Here is a 16,951-nt window from a genome sequence, read left to right on the forward strand (position 1 = left end):
TCTTATCAACTCTTGTAACTTACATTAACCCATTATTCTTAGCTGTGTTAGCCACATGGCTCAGTACCTTTTTCAGCAGGGCAGGTCACATCCTGCTTCTTCAGTGTCTAGACAGGACTAGGGGAAGAGCTTCCTTCTTCCCAGAATACTCCTGTTCTTGTTGCCCCGCCTCTACTTCCTGTCTGGTTGTCCCGCCTATACTTCCTGCCTGCCTACTGGCCAATCAGAGTTTATTTAAAACATAATTGACAGAATACAGAATTATCCCACACCAGAATGTGTCATTGGGGGTGGGCTTTGATGTTTCAGAAACTCAAGCCAGGCCCAGTGTCAGTCTCTCTTCCTGCTGCCCACTGATCCAAATGTAGAACTTTGACTTCCTCTCTAGTGCAGTTCTGCCTGTGAGCTGCCATGCCTCCCATCATGGTAATAATGGACTAAACCTCAAACTGTAAGCCAGCCCCCCGGATTTCCTTTATAAGAGATGATGTGGTCGTGGTGTCTCTTCACAGCAATAGAACCCTAACTAAGAGACCACTCCAACATAAACTCCAGAAGGGAACTTGCTTTGTTTGGCTCGTTCGATACTGTGTTCAAGGGCCTGCCATTAGTAGGAAGTCATCGGTCATTGTCTTACTGGCTGCATATTTGAATGGAGGATGAAGAAAATAAGAGTCCATGACCTCAGAGGGGGTAAGATCCTGCCCTGGGTCTTGTCCAAAGATCAGAGGAGAGACTACACTCATGGAATACCTGGCTTCATTTTTTTCTGTGGGTCTGTGTTGAAGCAGAGCATCATGGCAGGGAGTGTGGTAAAACTGCCCACCTCATGGTGGCTGATGGCAGAGCATCATGGCAGCAGGGAGTGTGGTAAAACTACTCACCTCATGATGACTGAGGGAGAAAGGGAGCCCTGTCAATATTGACTGTGAGGCTGGGTCTTACAGTATAGGTAGGCGATTACTAGGGTTAAGAAGTCAGGAGAAGATGAGATCTGTTCTGTAGCTTCAGTAGATAAAAAAAGGAGGAAATTGTTTGGGGTAGAGGGAGACCAGTTATCTCCAGAGGTAGGTATCTGGGACTGTTTAGTGTAAGTTGATAGGTAGCCCAAGTGGCTGTTAGTCATGGTGGACCTTGACTGTGATGGCCCAGCAGGTCCGTGAAGGACTTTAAGCAGCAAGATAACACAGCTGGATTGACATTTGGAAGATCACTGGTGTGGAGGCTGGAGATGAGAGAGGAAAGGCCTAGAGATGTAGAGCAGAGGTTCCTCCAGTGATCCAGGAGAGAGAGATGCTGGTAACTATGGTGACGGAGAGAAGGCAGGATTCTCAGAAGTGGGTGGGGGTTGGGGGGAAGAAAGGAGGGATTTGAGGGAACTCCAAATGGGGACAATGTCCAGGCTTCTGGCTTAGGCCAATAGGTAAGGACAGTTCCCTTCATTGAGAAGAAAGCATTCTGAGATGGGCACTGTGTTTTCATGTGGGTGGCCTTAAGAGTTTTGACATAATGGGCCCTTGGTGAGATTTCCCTGTACAAGCGGTCAGGTGAGTTCTCAGAATGCTTTTATCCTGCCTTAATTCCTGTCTGCCTTCAGGGTCAACCGGATGCACATCAGTCCCAACAACCGCAATGCCATCCACCCTGGGGACCGCATCCTGGAGATCAATGGGACCCCTGTCCGCACTCTGCGTGTAGAAGAGGTACAGTGTGTGTCCAGTGTGTGTTGTAAGGAAGGCACACAGAACAGGCTCCCAGAGGACCTGGCTGCGGCCTTTGCCTTTTTCTATGCCACCCCATCTTAGCATTGAGCCTGTGACAACTATACTGACCTTCTGGATCAACCTAACATTTCCAGGGCAGTAAAGATGGGCTGAGAGGTGACGAAGTAACAAAATGCCAGACAGAGGGCACTGAATGACCTCTAGTGGCTAGAGGCCACCGCTAACCAAACTGAGCATTGGCTACACTGTACTTAGACCGTTTGTGGGGACGGTAGGTAGCCTGGGGTAGGACAGGTTGTGGAGACGAACCTTACACTGCTGTTGGCCACAGGTGGAAGATGCGATCAACCAGACAAGCCAGACGCTTCAGCTGCTGATCGAGCATGACCCTGTCCCCCAGCGCCTGGACCAGCTGCGGCTAGATACCCGGCTTTCTCCCCACGTGCAGAGCACTGGACACTCTCACACGCTCGGCACCCTGGACACCAAGGAGAATCAGGAGGGGACACTGAGGAGACGTTCCCTGAGGTGCTGCTGCTGTCCTACCTGTCTCGTTTATCCTCTGTGTCTCGGAGGCTATGTTGGCTTTTGGAGGCCAGCAGCCTTAGGGAACCTCGGACCAGGGACAGAATCGGAGACTTGTACAAGTTTTAAAAAAGCATTGCTCTCATCCATAATCTCAGCACTCAGGAAGCTGAGGCAGGAGGATCACCATGAGTTCAAGGCCAGCCTGGACTATAGTGTAAAATGCTATCTCAAAGAGGACCAGGCTGTGGCTGGGTTCAGACTACTTGCTAAGCAGACAGGAGAACTTAGATCCTAGGACCCGTGTAAAAAGCCATGCATAGCTGTACACGCCATGACATGTTCCTGAAACCCCAGCACCGTTGGGAGTGGAGACAGGAGGATTAATGGACTTGCTGGCTGCCAGTTTAGCTCCAGGTTCAGGGAGAGATCTCCCAAGGGAATAAGGTGGAAAGTGAGAGAGAACATGTGATATCCTCCACCCTCTGCATGAGTGCATGCACACACACACACATATACACACTAACAAATGTGCTCTCTCCCTCTGACACATGCACAGGTGTACACACACCAAAACAGAGAATCCGGCTCTATCCATTAAACTCAAGCCAGTTGGGCAGTGGTGGTGCGTGCTTTTAATCCCAGCCCTTGGGAGGCAGAGGCAGGCAGATCTACATGCGTTCAAGGCCAGCCTGGTCTACAAAGCAAGTTCCAGGACAGCCAAGACTACACAAAGAAACTCTTGTCTCGAAAAACCAAAAAAATTAAAAAAAGCTCAAGCTAGACAGGAAATTATAATGCCAAAAATCTTTACAATCCAACATGGGGGAAATGGGGTGTGTGTGTGTGTGTGTGTGTATATATATATGAAAGAGATGAACCAATACCAAGCAGTGGTGGTACACACCTTTAATCCCAGTACTTGGGAGGCAGAGGCAGGCGGATCTCTGATTTGAGGCCAGCCTGGTCTACAGAGCAAGTTCCAAGACAGCCAGGCTACACAGAAAATCCTGTCTTGGGGAAAAAAAGAGAGAGAAGAGAGATGAACAAATAGGGAAGGGCAGTATTATTGGGGTTGTTTCGGTTTGTTTCTTGTTGTTTTAAAATTTTACTTTTATTTCATGTGTATTCATGTGTTGTCTGCATGTACGTCTGTGTGAAGGTATCAGATCCCCTGGAACTAGAGTTACAGGCAGTTCTGAGCTGCCATGTTGGTACTGGGAATTGAACCTTGGTCTTCTACAGAACAGCCAATGCTCTTAACCGCTGAACCATCTCTCCAGCCTCCCCCCCTTTCTGAGACAAGATCTTTTGTTTTTGTTTATTTTATTTTGTTTGTTTGTTTTCTTGAGACAGGGTTTCTCTGTAGCTTTGGAGTCTGTCTTAGAACTAGCTCTTGTAGACCAGGCTGATCTGGAACTCACAGAGATCTGCCTGCCTCTGCCTCCCAAGTGCTGGGATTAAAGGTGTGCGCCACCACCGCCCAGCCAAGGCAAGATCTTAATATGTAGCCCTGGCTAACCTGGAACTCTAGAGACCAGACTAGCCTTGAACTCAGAGAGATCTGCCTGTCTCTGCCTCCTGAGGGCTGGGTCAAAAGCACTGCTGTACTGTCAAACATAGGTGTTTTAAGACTTGGGGACAAACACCCCCACACCTAAAGCTGGCAAAGCCCATGGAGGGCAACAGTTATCTTGTGTGTGAGCCCCATGAAGGTGACTTAGAGGACCAGAGTCAGAAGTGCCATGTTCTCAGGCAGAAACATCCATAACGTTCATCTTACGTTTTACCCTGTTTCTCCATCTGTCATGGGGTTGCAATAAAGGTGACTGTCTCTTTGGTTCTATAAGAGTTAAATGTAGCAAAGTAGACAAGGTACAGATCCAGGTCTGCACTCCATAAATGTGACGTACCATTAGAGTAACTAGGAACCAGATCCTTTCTCCACCCCCTGCTCAGATGAGCTGAATCAGTCAGCTCCCTGTCATCTGGCTTCTGTCGGAAACACGACCTCTCCCCAGATCACCCTGACAGCCGCTTGGCCTTGGCCAGCATGACTGAGGAGAGGCAAAGCAGCAGGGGCAGAAGGCAGGAAAGGGTGAGGAGTGCAGTGGCTGGAGAGCTGCCCAGAGAAGCCTTGTGCAAGAACAGGCAGCTCCCTTGCATGTGCCGTAGGCATGGAAAGCATGAGGCAGCACAGCGAAGAGCAGGGGCAAGAAAGCTGGCAGCACAGGACGGTGTCAGCCCGCAGTGTTGGCCCGCAGTGTCGGCCCTCAGTAAGATGAAGAACCAGTCACCAGTCATTGCTGTAACTGACTGCTTTTGCAAATGTAAATACAGTGACTTTATTGCCATAAAAATCATATGTTTGTTATCTTAAAATGTAAGCAGTACAGGCAGATACAGATTTATTCAAAATTTGATGTAAAATGCATTTGTCCCTTTTGTAGATGGAGCTTTCCATCACTGTATGGTACCTTGAATCAAGCAGGAATAGATCGCTATCTACAGTGCTGTTGTGTCCGGAGTATCATACGCTAGTAGACTATAGTTAATCATCTATGTGAAGTTCTTTGTCCACACACACACACATATGCACGTGCATGTGCACACACAAATACACAGCGCTGCACTTCGCAGTGCTAGGTATGAAATCCAGGGCTGGGGCTGGAGAGATGGCTCAGCAGTTAAGAGCACTGGCTGCTCTTCCAGAGGTCCTGAGTTCAATTCCCAGCAACCACATGGTGGCTCACAACCATCTATAAGGAGATCTGGTGCCTTCTTCTGGCCTGCAGGGATACATATGGGCAGAACACTGTATATATAATAAATAAATCTAAAAATAAAATAATTATTTAAAAAAAAAAAAAAGAAATCCAGGGCTGCATACATGCGAGGTGGATAATTCACCACTGAGATATAGCTCTAGTCTCCAGATTTCCCATTTTGAATGTATTTTTACTATGATTAATACTGTCTGCAGTTCCCAAATAGCATATCTCCCTGATATAAGAGTTCCCTTCCCCCAGGGAACCACAACTACAGACACCAGAATGACCAGGTATACCTCAGTGTCTTCCTGTTGCGGTGTCTTGCCGAGTCTCTAAAGCCTGCCTTTGCCCATCCTTAGGCGCAGTAACAGCATCTCCAAGTCTCCTGGCCCCAGCTCTCCCAAGGAGCCCCTGCTCCTCAGCCGTGACATCAGCCGCTCCGAATCCCTGCGCTGTTCCAGCAGCTACTCACAGCAGATCTTCCGGCCCTGCGACCTGCTCCACGGGGAGGTCCTGGGCAAGGGCTTCTTCGGGCAGGCCATCAAGGTGAGCACAGCCGCTGGACTCTGCTGCCGCCGCCACCGTTCTTTTCCTTTTCTTTGTTTCGTTGCGTGTGTGATGCCTGTGTGGGCACATGCGGGTGCTGTAGTGCCGTGGCACACGTAGGGAGGCCAGAGGGCACGGCAGCAGGTCTGTCCTCTCCTTCCACCTTTACCTGTGTTCTGGGGCTGCAGCTCTGGTCGTCAGGCTTATACAGCAAGTTCCTTTGCCTGCTGAGCCACCTTGCTAGGCCTCTCACACTTTTTTCAGCGAGTCTACCTTACAGTGCCACACTGCGACCCTGTAGGACACTCGGCCTTCCTGGCTGTGAGTGACGGTATCTGAAGTGGCCTTTCTGTCCCTGCACAGCCACCTAAGAGCAGCATTGCTGCTCTAGTGAGCTTGGGCTCTGGAAACCCAGGTTAGGATCCAGGTCCCTAGCCCTCACCAGTCTGTAAGGGTGTGTGTGTCAGGTGCCCACAGGCCCCAGGGCAGGGCATGCTACCAGGTAAAGGCTCCTACCACCCTGGTGAACTCAGGAACTAACCTTTCTCTCTTTCTCTCCTCCTCCTCTGCTGAGAGCTGGGAGGGGGGGTCAGGTAAGCCGAGTAGCTCAGCTTTCCAGGTAGCCAGACTGGAAGGCTCGCCTCGGACCCACCCGCCCCCTGGTGCATGTCTGTGGCACTGACACTCTGCCCGTAGTCTGTTCATCCAGAGGACTCACTCCTGTGCCAGACGAGCAAAACCCCTGCTTGGCTTGGCAGCGTGACCCCCCTTCCCCAGTTTCCTCTTCTGGAGTCCTGGCTTTCCTCTGTGCATGCCTGGCATCTAGGGGAGAAGACACATGTCCTTCCTGAGTCCCCCATCCCTTGCTTTGTCTCTACACATGATCTCTGGGCAATCTGCTGTGGCTTAGTATGTCCTCCAAGGAATGGGGGTGCACCACAACCATTTCCTTTGCTTTTTTTTCCCCCCTTTTTCTTTCTTCTTTTTTCCCCTGGTGCTGGAGGTCAGACCCTGGACCTTGAGCATGCCAGCTAAGTTCTCTGCCACTGAGTGCCTCCCTTGGCCCACAGATGTTCACAGTCCCCCAGAACTGGTCTCTGCACTGTTAACACGTGCCCTTCCTGTAGGTGACTCACAAAGCCACAGGCAAAGTGATGGTCATGAAGGAGTTAATTCGTTGTGATGAGGAAACACAGAAGACTTTCCTGACTGAGGTAAGAAGTGGGGTTGGTCTTTCCATCAGACTTACACTCGTAGCTACGTGAGGGGCTGAAGCAAGAGGCTCCCGCGAGCCGCGAACTGGCCAGATATGGCGTCATGAGACCCTGTTCAGAAAAGAAAGCGAGATGTGAGTGTGGGAAGTTTGCTGCCTCTGTTGCAAAAGGGAGAAACCTACAAATACACTTTTGTTTTTGTTTTTGTTTTCCCCAAAAGAAAACTTGGCTGCCAGACCTAGTGGCCCAGCCCTGCCATTCCAGCTGCCCAGGGGGCTGAGGCAGGAGGATTGGAAGTGCCTGGCTAGCCTGAGCAACACAATGAGGTTGTCTCAAAATAGGAAATATGAGTGGGGAGGGGCTAGAGAGATGGCTCAGCGGTTGTGTGCATGGAAGACCCGGGTTCTGTTCTCAGCACCCACACGGTGGCTCACAACCATCCAAAACTCCAGTTCCAGGGATCTGAGGCCCACACTGACCTTCTCTAGCACTAGGCACACGTGTGGTACACATACATACATGAAGAAAAAACATGCATGCACATACGTTCTAAATAAATAAGGGTTGGGCTAGGGATAACTCAGTAATAGAGTGCTAGCAGAGCAGCACAAGGCTCTGGGTTCCATTAAGAGACAAAGGAGGAGGGAGGGACAAAGAGCAGGGACGGAGTCGGGGGAGGATGAAGAGAAAGAGAGATTTGTCTTCAACCACTACTTTATTTCTTTAAAGAGCTGAAAGTTGCTTTTGTCTCACTCTTTCTTTTATTACTACTTTTATGTGTATGGATGTTTTGTCTGTATGTATATATACACACCAGAAGAGGGCATCAGATCCCACGGGACTAGAGTTATAGACAGTGAGTGTTAGGGATTGAACTGGGGTCATCTGTATGAGCAGCCAGGCTTTTAAACTCTGAGCCATCTCTCCAGCCCTCGACCATTGTTTTAAAGTGTGAGGGGAGATCTAGGTGTGATACTGCACACTTTTAGCCCAGCATCCTTAAAGGCAGGCAGATCTCTGAGTTCAAGGCCAGCCTTGTCCACACAATGAGCCCCAAGCCAGTGGCAGACAGATCTCGGTGAGTTCGAGGCCAGCCTGGTCTACAGAGTGAGATCCAGAACAGCCAGAGCAATGCAAAGAAACCATGTCTCAAAACAAAAAAACAAACAAACAAAGAATAATAGTAAATAAATAAATGAGAAAGAAAGGAAGGAGGAAAATGACCGAGGGGAATGTCCCTTCTAAATGAGTGCCTCTGTTCAGTGAACACTCACTAAAAACGGTACAAGCCAATGGAAGGATGCGATTCAGGTGGTGGGGGTGATTGAACACATGAGTTGATACACATGCTGTTATGATCCCCACCAAACACCCTGAAGTGGGACTCCAGGGAACAGATACCCCATCCCATGACCATCTAGTTTATACTGCCCCTCCCATCTTAGGTAGCTGCAGCTGGCCCACCGAGTGGTCCGGGCCACCACAGGCCTTGGTCTCACTCTTAGACCCTCCTCCCCTAGCTCCCCAGAGCATTCCTAGAAAAGCAAGGCAGTGGGTGGACCCTCTCCCACCTGTGTGATGCTCTGCCCCTCCCCGCCAGGTGAAAGTGATGCGAAGCCTAGACCACCCTAACGTGCTCAAGTTCATTGGCGTTCTGTACAAGGACAAGAAGCTGAACCTGCTGACTGAGTACATCGAGGGGGGCACACTGAAGGACTTTCTGCGCAGCGCGGTGAGCACACGGCCCCGTAGTCACGAAGAGCCTTGGCGGGTTACCAGAGGGACACCGGTGCCCATTACCCAGGGACCTTGCATTGCCCTCAAAGAAGTATACTGGGAGGGACTGAAAGGTTTCTATGGCACACATGCTGACCCATGAAGCCCAGACCATGAGCTGGAGAGGACACCTCTTACGGACATTCTCCTACCCTGCAGGACCCGTTCCCCTGGCAACAGAAGGTCAGGTTTGCCAAAGGCATCTCCTCTGGAATGGTGAGTCCTACCACCAGCCTTGCCCGTGGGTAGAGTGAGGTGCAGGGATCGCAGACTGCTCTGGAAGCCAGATACCCACTGTGTGGGATGTGGTACTCAGCAGCTGTTTGAGTTTCTTTCAGTGCCAAGGAAATTCTGGCCAGCTACTGCCTTTCAGCCAGCAATCTTATTCTCAAAGGATTCCAAATCTCTTTAACGGCAAACAAGGCATGAACAAGGCAAATCATAGCACAGGGTACCCTGACCTTGCTGCCAAAGAGCTGTTGGGGTGCAAAGGGTCCTTGAGTAAACACAGGACCTCGCTGCCTAGAAAATAGGAGGAAGTGGAGGAGGAAGAAACAAGTTCTAGATGAATTCTGAAGAGTCAGAAGTACATTAAGGTTTCTAGAGACAAAGAGGCCCCAAGTTTTAGTAATGACAGCAGCAGACTGGGAAGAGAGAAGGATGAATGGGGTGAATTATGGGCATGAGTCTAGCAGTCCTCACAGCTGACAAGTCCTGATGGAATGAGCGCTTCCACAAGGCAGGCACTGTGCGAGGGCCAGCACCTAAGAAGGCTATTCCTCCCGTAACCTTTGTGTCAAGTTGAGACGTGGAGTAGAAAGGGTCAGGGTTGGGATCCTGGGCTTGTCAGTGACCCCACCACACCTGAGGTTTTAGCATTGCTCCTCACATGGGGGCTCACACAGTATCAGTCTGGAAGAGGAGGCTGGAGGCAGTAAGGAGCCATGTGTATCAGCTACTAAGGATTCTAGACTTAGAGATCATCAGGAAGACCGGGGAGGGGGCGTGTTGTGAACAGAACTGGGCTTTCGCCAAGGTGTTAGGGTGGAGTTGAGGAAGCCTTAAGCAGAGAGAATAGGTTAGAGGCCATGGAAACATTTCAGGTTTGTGTGATTATGGTAACGGCAGTGGGGAGGCAGGGTGGGGTCAGAATGGAGAGACTGGCTGGCAGTGAGGGAACGGTTGTAAGGCTAGCAGTCGGGTAGCCTCATGGCCCCTAGAATAGTGCTGCCACTTACCAAGCAGTGATGGTCAGGGACAGGATCGGGAGAGCTGCAGTTGTTGCCTGTCAGCAGAACATCCCAGCATGCCTTGGGCAGGAATTTGGGGGTGGTCACCTAGTTATCCGAAGAGAAGAGGCGGCTAGAGCTCTGTGCCGGAGAGGTATACAGACTGTAGCAGTGTGGTCAGCACATGAGCAGATGGCTTTATGCTGGGCATTTGTGGCGCCCGCCTTTACTCCTGGCATTCGGGAGGCAGAGGCAGGTAGATCTCTGAGTTCGAGGCCAGCCTGGTCTACAAGAGCTAGTTCCAGGTCAGCCAGGGCTACACAGAGAAACCCTGTCTTGAAAAACTTTTAAATAAAAGATAACTTTGAAAGGGCTGACCCTGAGGAGGCTAGAAGGGAAACTCGAACACACAATGGGTGTCGGGGGGGGGGGCGGTGCGGGCAGCCAGGACATGTAGTCCAGCTATAGGAAGACCTCTGTGGGCCTGGGAACAGTAAGACAGTCTACAGGGGCTTAGGGAAGGGGGCAGTGTACCTTCCACACTGGCAGGAGAGAGAGAAAGAAAAAAGTTTCTAAGAGTGACAAGAGAATGTCTAGCAAAACTAGTTTAGAACAATTTGGACAGGAAGAGGGAGGGGACTAAAGTCCAGACAGACAGAGGGATGGAGTCTCAGGGGAGGTGAGTCAGGCGGCCATTTCTTCCCCATCACAGACAGGAAAGCTCCAAAGGGGCTGAAGCCAGACACTGGAGGAGGAGGAAGGAGCAGTGTGTCTGAGGGCGCTCCCTTTAGGCTGCCTCAGTCTAAGTAAAAAGGATGGGGGCTCAGGCCAGGAGAGTTGGAGACTGTAGGGGAACCTGGGCAGGAGCTGGCCGCTCTCTGCTGGTGTGGGGGCACAAGCATGGCTTGGGGGCGGGGATGGGAAGCTGAACAAGCTTCCAGGGACACTAGGGTGGCTGGGATTGAGGGAGGGGAAGCTGCGCAGGCCTGGCCTGGGAGAACAGGCTCGTTGGCCACAGTCCAGAGCCAGGGTCTGTCTGGCTCCATGGCTCCTGCTTCTGTTGCAGGCGTATTTGCACTCCATGTGCATCATCCACCGGGATCTGAACTCACACAACTGCCTCATCAAGTTGGTACGTCCCCGTTCCTGCCCGAGCTGTGGACACACCACCTAGGGGCTTCTGTGTCAGTTTTCTGGAAGCTCTCTGATGTGTGCATACATGCAGGAACAATCTCTCTCTGTCTCTCTCTCTGTCTCTCTCTCTCTCTGTCTCTCTCTGTCTCTGTCTCTCTCTCTGTCTCTCTCTGTCTCTGTCTCTCTGTCTCTCTCTGTCTCTCTCTCTCTCTCACACACACACACACATACACACACACACACACACACACACACGGTAGCAGTCCTTGAAATCATTTTATTAGAAAGGATCAGCTTGCTTGTCTGGCAGACAGAAGGCCCTGGGCTCAACCCCTTACACTAATCTAGTGTGTCAGGTTTGGTGGGGATAGGGGTTGTATTTCTTGTCTGTGTGTATGTAGAGCTCTAGCCCACTACCGGGTCTTGCCTTGTAACAGGCCCCTAAAACAGTTGCTAACCCCATTCTACCGCACTGACACCTGCGGGATCTGAGGCTGCAGTGGCCAGTTTGAGGCCAGCCTTCCTCCCACAGCCCTCAGTTAGTTGTTCCCATGTTGTTTCTCCTGCTGAGTTCCCTCTGAACCAACATAAAATAATCTTTTATATATATATTTATTTATTTATTTATTTATTTATTTATTTATTATGTATACAATGTTCTGTCTGTGTGTATGCCTGCAGGCCAGAAGAGGGCACCAGACCTCATTACAGATGGTTGTGAGCCACCATGTGGTTGCTGGGAATTGAACTCAGGACCTTTGGAAGAGCAGGCAATGCTCTTAACCACTGAGCCATCTCTCCAGCCCAGCATAAAATAATCTTAACCCTTTTTTCACAACTACTCCACAGCTCTCCCTGATCCTTTGCCTGACCTTTTCTCTTAACCTATTCTGGCAACCACAAGTCATTTTTAAGAACAAGACAAAATCCTGACCCACCTGAATGCACTCTGAAGGCTCCCAGAATGTCACCTGTCCGGGGCTCCTCCCTCTTTGGCCTGGAATCTGATGTGGCCAGGTATCAGACTTCCAGGGAAAGACCCACAAAGGCCCAACCACTCCCTCTCTGTAGAGCTTTCCGTGTGACCCTCCTTTGCTGTGTAGCCACTCCCCTTGTCAGTGGCCTTTCTGGCCTATGCCCACACCCCAGGGACAGGCCGGAGAATGTTCTCCCAAGTTCTGACCTGGCCCTTGTTTGGCCAGGACAAGACTGTGGTGGTGGCAGACTTCGGGCTGTCACGTCTTATAGTGGAAGAGAGGAAAAGGCCCCCAGTAGAGAAGGCCGCCTCCAAGAAACGCACCTTACGAAAGAGTGACCGCAAGAAGCGCTACACTGTGGTGGGAAACCCCTACTGGATGGCCCCCGAGATGCTGAATGGTGAGTTCTGGCGGGAAATTGAGGGCCATAAGCTGGGGAAGCCTGCTAAGGACAGACACTCAGTAGGTGATGGGGTTTCTTTTAAGCCTTGGCCAAACCAGACCTAATAAATTCCTTCTTTCCAGACTCAGCTGTGGCAGCATGCCATCCTGGGCATCAGGTGAAACCTGACTACCTTTTGTCTCCAAAGGGTAGCTAAGGGCCAGGTCATTCGGAGCTCTAGTGTTAGCCTCCCCTCTCCAGATCAAGAACTGAAGTGTGGTGCCCCCTGGTGGATGCTGGCCTGCATTCTTGAAAAACATTGGGGTTGCCAGACTTCGGAAACTGTTGGAAACAGCCTTTCAGTGGCTCACAGCCAGAGCCTGGATGAACCTGAACCTGGGTGCAGTTCTTTCTGCCATACAGCTGCATCCTGAGTAATGTGTGTTACAAGCCCCCAGGCAGGCCACCCGAGACCATAAAGATGGTTTCCAAGTGATGCCCATCTCGGGATGCCTTTACGGTGTTCTAGCCCTAGTTCTTGGCTGTGGCTAGGCTTGACCCAGTGCAGAGCAGGTAAGAGACCTGACCTTAAGCCTGTTTTCTTCTCTTCCTCAAGGCAAGAGCTACGACGAGACGGTGGATGTCTTCTCTTTTGGGATCGTTCTCTGTGAGGTGAGCCCCAGCTCAGAGGCCCTGCCTGCCTCGGATCTGAGCTCTCCTGGAAGTGAACAGTTTGCCACAAAGTCAGCAGTTAGGCTGCAGCATGGCTCAGTATCTCTCCAAGCACTTGGTCAAGCAGTCACATTAGACAGCTTTTGTGACTCCTACAAAGTTATGAGTGGGAGAGGAGGGTCAAACAATGGTGGAACAGTGCAAGTTTCTTACCTAGTTACTTCCTTCAGGAGACAGCGATAGAATAGCTGTCATTACAGAAAACTAAGCTGCTGCTAACGGACTTCAGACATTAATCAGACCCAGCCCCTCACCTTGTAGAGCTTGCCCTGGTAGAGGACATGGCTACAAAGGGACATGAACAGGGTGGGGTAAACGGAAGCTTCTAGCTTTCGGGTACTAGTTACCAGCATTGCTTCTGCTGCAGGGAGGCGTCTTCTAAACCCTCATTAGCCAGACTCCTAGTGCATGGAGAGGTTGGGATTAGCAAGATGAAGAGAGAGGGGGGCACGAGGCTGCCCTCTAGCGTAGGTTTTTGCATGTGTCTGCGGCCTCTGTAGACCCTCCTGACCAGCTGTCTTCTCGCCTGCAGATCATCGGGCAGGTGTACGCTGATCCTGACTGCCTGCCCCGCACACTGGACTTTGGCCTCAATGTAAAGCTTTTCTGGGAGAAGTTTGTCCCAACAGACTGCCCCCCAGCCTTCTTCCCCCTGGCTGCTATCTGCTGCAAACTGGAGCCTGAGAGCAGGTTGGTGGCTCATCCTTCCTCTCAACGCACAGTTCCAAGGTCCCGAGATGCTCGCTTTAGTGATCCCACGCCCTTCCCTGGCACAAGCAGTGGCAGAAACCTTGAGCTCGAGGGTAAACTGCTAACCACTGAAGGCACCTGACAGCTCTGACGTGCCACATTAGGGGAAAGATGGAGCGAGTTCCAGAACAGCCAGAGCTACAGTGAGGCGCTATCTAAAGGGGGAGGGGGCAAGGATATCACCTTGTACAGCACTTGGCTAGAATGTCCAGGGCCCTGGGTTCTATCCCCAGTACCACATAGGCAGGTGCACACCTAAGACACGTGAAGAGGAGGCACCTAGGGAAGGACCATGAGACCCATACATAAAGCACCTAACTGAATAATAAAAATAGACTTAGAAGCTGCCTAAGTTACTTTCCAGTTGCCACGACAAAACACCATGACCAAGGCAACTTACAAAAGAAAGCACTTAGCTGGATTTTTGCTGATGGTGTCAAAGTCCATGTCATCATGGAGGGGATTATGGCAGCAGGCAGGTAGACAGGTGTGGCACTAGAGCATTATCTGATCCACAGCAGGGTCTGGCTTGGGCTTTTGAAACCTCAAAGCCCTGTGACACACCACCTGCCCCAGCAAGGCCACACGTCCTAATCCTTGCAGAACAGTTCATCAGACATGAGCCTGTGTGAGCTCACTGTAACCACCACAGGAGCCAAGGATGCAGCTTGGTGATAGAGCTCTTCCCATCCCTGACACATGTTCTTTTGGGGGGGCCTCACAATCTTTGTTTGCAGATTTGTTTTTGAGACCATGTCTCATGTAGCCCACGCTGGTTCAAATTAGATGTATAATTGAAAATGACCTAGAACCTCTGGCTCTCTTGCCTCTACCTCCTCCATGCTAGGACTATCATGTCCCGTTAATATGCTGAGAATTGAACTTGGGGCTTTGTGGATGGTGGGCAAGCACCATACCAGCTCGGCCACATCGCCAGCACCGAAACGTTCGTTTAGTAAGTGCAAAAGTCCAATCTAATCTTTGATTGTCGCCTCTACTCAGAAGACATGAAAGGGCTTCTTTTCCCTGTGGATGTTTTTGTCCTAGGCCAGGACCTCTAGCCTGGCTAGACTTCTCATAGCATTACCTTTTATATTTACAGCAAGAGGTTAAAGGGCTCATAGACCCAGGAAACAGCTGCAAGCCAGCCCTGTGTCCTCCCCTCCATGCTCACAGGCGCCCTCTCTTGTCATCCCTTTTCTTTGCAGACCGGCATTCTCAAAGCTGGAGGACTCCTTTGAGGCACTGTCTCTGTACTTGGGAGAGCTAGCCATCCCACTGCCCGCAGAGCTGGAAGAACTGGACCACACTGTGAGCATGGAGTACGGCCTGACCCGGGACTCGCCACCCTAACCCTGGTCCATCCCCCTGCAGGGGGACATTCCACAGCCAGCATTGCCCCCTCTGCGCCCTGTCCTTGCTAGGAGCAGGACTGTCTAGGCTTCCTGTGGATTGACGGCTTGCTTAGAAGCAGAATAAGCCATCCCTACTACCTCCCCAGGAGGCATGCGGGTGCAGGGAAACAGTTCTCCACAGGTACTGGGCCTGGTTACTGTCTGTAAATCCAACACTCGCCTGAAAGCTGTGAAGAAGATAAAAAGAGCCTGGATTCTAGACCAGTCTGTTACTAGGGACTACCTGGGACCTTTGCGGCAGTGAGATTCTGGGAGGCTGTAGCTTTACACTAATCAACCATGGCCTGGGCCTGCTGGGCAGGATGACAGATGAACTGGCCTGAGTGCTTTGGAGTCTGGTCCAGCAAGGTGCAGAACTTCAAGCAGTAGTTTGAATGACAACTGAGAGCCTTCAAAGCATGCCAAATGGCAGCAGTGATTCCTCCTCCACTCCAGGCCCTGCCCTCTGGAACAGGTTCTCAGGAGTCTCTTAGTATGTGGCAAAACCCACAGGATCCAGAAAAAGGACTGGTTCTGCTCACCGGCCCAGGGACCACATCAGTGTGTGCGAGTTTCCACTTCAACGTCCTGTCTCAACAAGCAGCCACTCACAAAAGCACCAAAGAAGCTGGGGCTGGAGAGGAGGAGGTCCTGCCCTTTAAAAAGCCCCATATCCTGGCTGGTGGGCGCAGTCCGATGCTAGATGGGTTCTGGAGGTCAGTGTGGTCTGTCTCAGACTTTGGGTCTAAGCAGGGAAAGGGGAGGCCCGTCAATTTCTTGGCATCCTTGTGGCAGCTACTGCACATCTCTAGCATGTCCGCTCCAGGCAGCAACTTGGGACAGGAACTGGTGGCTGTTGAGTCCCAGAGCTGAGATACGAAGAGAGTTCCCTGAGCTGGGCCCTCTTGATTCTACCTCCCTTGTTGCGGGTCCAGCTCTTGCTTCCTGAGCCACACTCCAGGGCCACGGGCATTGGAAACCCTCAGGGTACCTTCTACCCCTGGCTGCCAGGTGTCCAGGGACTCTCCAGCTCACACCGTATTTGACAAATTGGGAGTGGGTTTGGTTATAAATACAATGTGTGGTGGGTTGTACTGGTAAGGGGATCTGGAGAGTGGTTGCTGTTATTTTTCTCTATTGGGTGACATGTGAAATACTGTACATAACAAGATGAACTGTGGGGTGGGAAGTCATCTTTGGTCACTTTACTTACTGTGTGGACTGTCCTTGTGTGTGGAGTTTGCAAACTTGCTGTAGGGGAGTCCTGAACTCCCAGCATGGTTCAGCATCCTGCAACTGGTTACGCTTGAGCTGTCCCCAGCAAGTGTGGGAGTGGTGGGCCTGAGCTGGGGCCGTGAAGCAGACTAAATAAACTAAGCGGTTAACATAGCGAAGGCGCTGAGAGTGGAAGAGTAACTCAGGGCCTGGAGGAGTTGGAGATAGTAAGTACTTAAAAGCAGTTACTGTTTTTGCAGAAGACCAAGGTTTGGTTCCCAGCACCCACATGATGGCTAACAACCATCTCTAACTCCAGTTTTGGGGGCACTCAGCACCTCTTCTCATATCTGTGAGCTCCTGCACACATGCAGTGCACATATATTCCCAGGTACAGATATACATATCAAATTTCGTTTAAAAATTTTTAAAGAAACATTCGTCTGCCCACCTCCAGATCCAAAAGTGCTCACATCAGGGAATTCTCAGTCTCAAGTCGAATCCCCTCCCCTGGACAGCAAACCTTCAGAGGTCATGCACATCCACTTGAGGTAGCCCTCTCTGTGGAGCAGGTCAGTGGCC

At 51.0% G+C, this 16,951-nt stretch overlaps 1 protein-coding gene across 2 annotated transcripts in view; it reads left to right on the plus strand.

Moving 5' to 3' along the window:
* Limk2 (LIM domain kinase 2) overlaps positions 1-16,813 on the plus strand; it is a 66,390-nt gene extending 49,577 nt beyond the window's left edge. The window contains exons 6-16 of one of the 2 annotated variants that reach the window (XM_057771092.1): positions 1,598-1,703; positions 2,056-2,252; positions 5,380-5,566; positions 6,694-6,780; positions 8,381-8,512; positions 8,716-8,772; positions 10,852-10,917; positions 12,122-12,296; positions 12,895-12,950; positions 13,543-13,700; positions 14,969-16,812. In XM_057771092.1, the coding sequence (XP_057627075.1) occupies positions 1,598-1,703; positions 2,056-2,252; positions 5,380-5,566; positions 6,694-6,780; positions 8,381-8,512; positions 8,716-8,772; positions 10,852-10,917; positions 12,122-12,296; positions 12,895-12,950; positions 13,543-13,700; positions 14,969-15,113 (1,366 nt within the window). In that variant the 3' untranslated portion in view covers positions 15,114-16,812. Of the gene's footprint in view, positions 1-1,597; positions 1,704-2,055; positions 2,253-5,379; positions 5,567-6,693; positions 6,781-8,380; positions 8,513-8,715; positions 8,773-10,851; positions 10,918-12,121; positions 12,297-12,894; positions 12,951-13,542; positions 13,701-14,968 lie in introns of both variants that reach the window. The other variant, XM_057771093.1, reaches the window with a different exon arrangement.
* Positions 16,814-16,951: the final 138 nt, after the last annotated feature.

This window comes from Chionomys nivalis, chromosome 6, assembly GCF_950005125.1.
Source record: "Chionomys nivalis chromosome 6, mChiNiv1.1, whole genome shotgun sequence".
Taxonomy (NCBI): Eukaryota; Metazoa; Chordata; class Mammalia; order Rodentia; family Cricetidae; genus Chionomys; species Chionomys nivalis.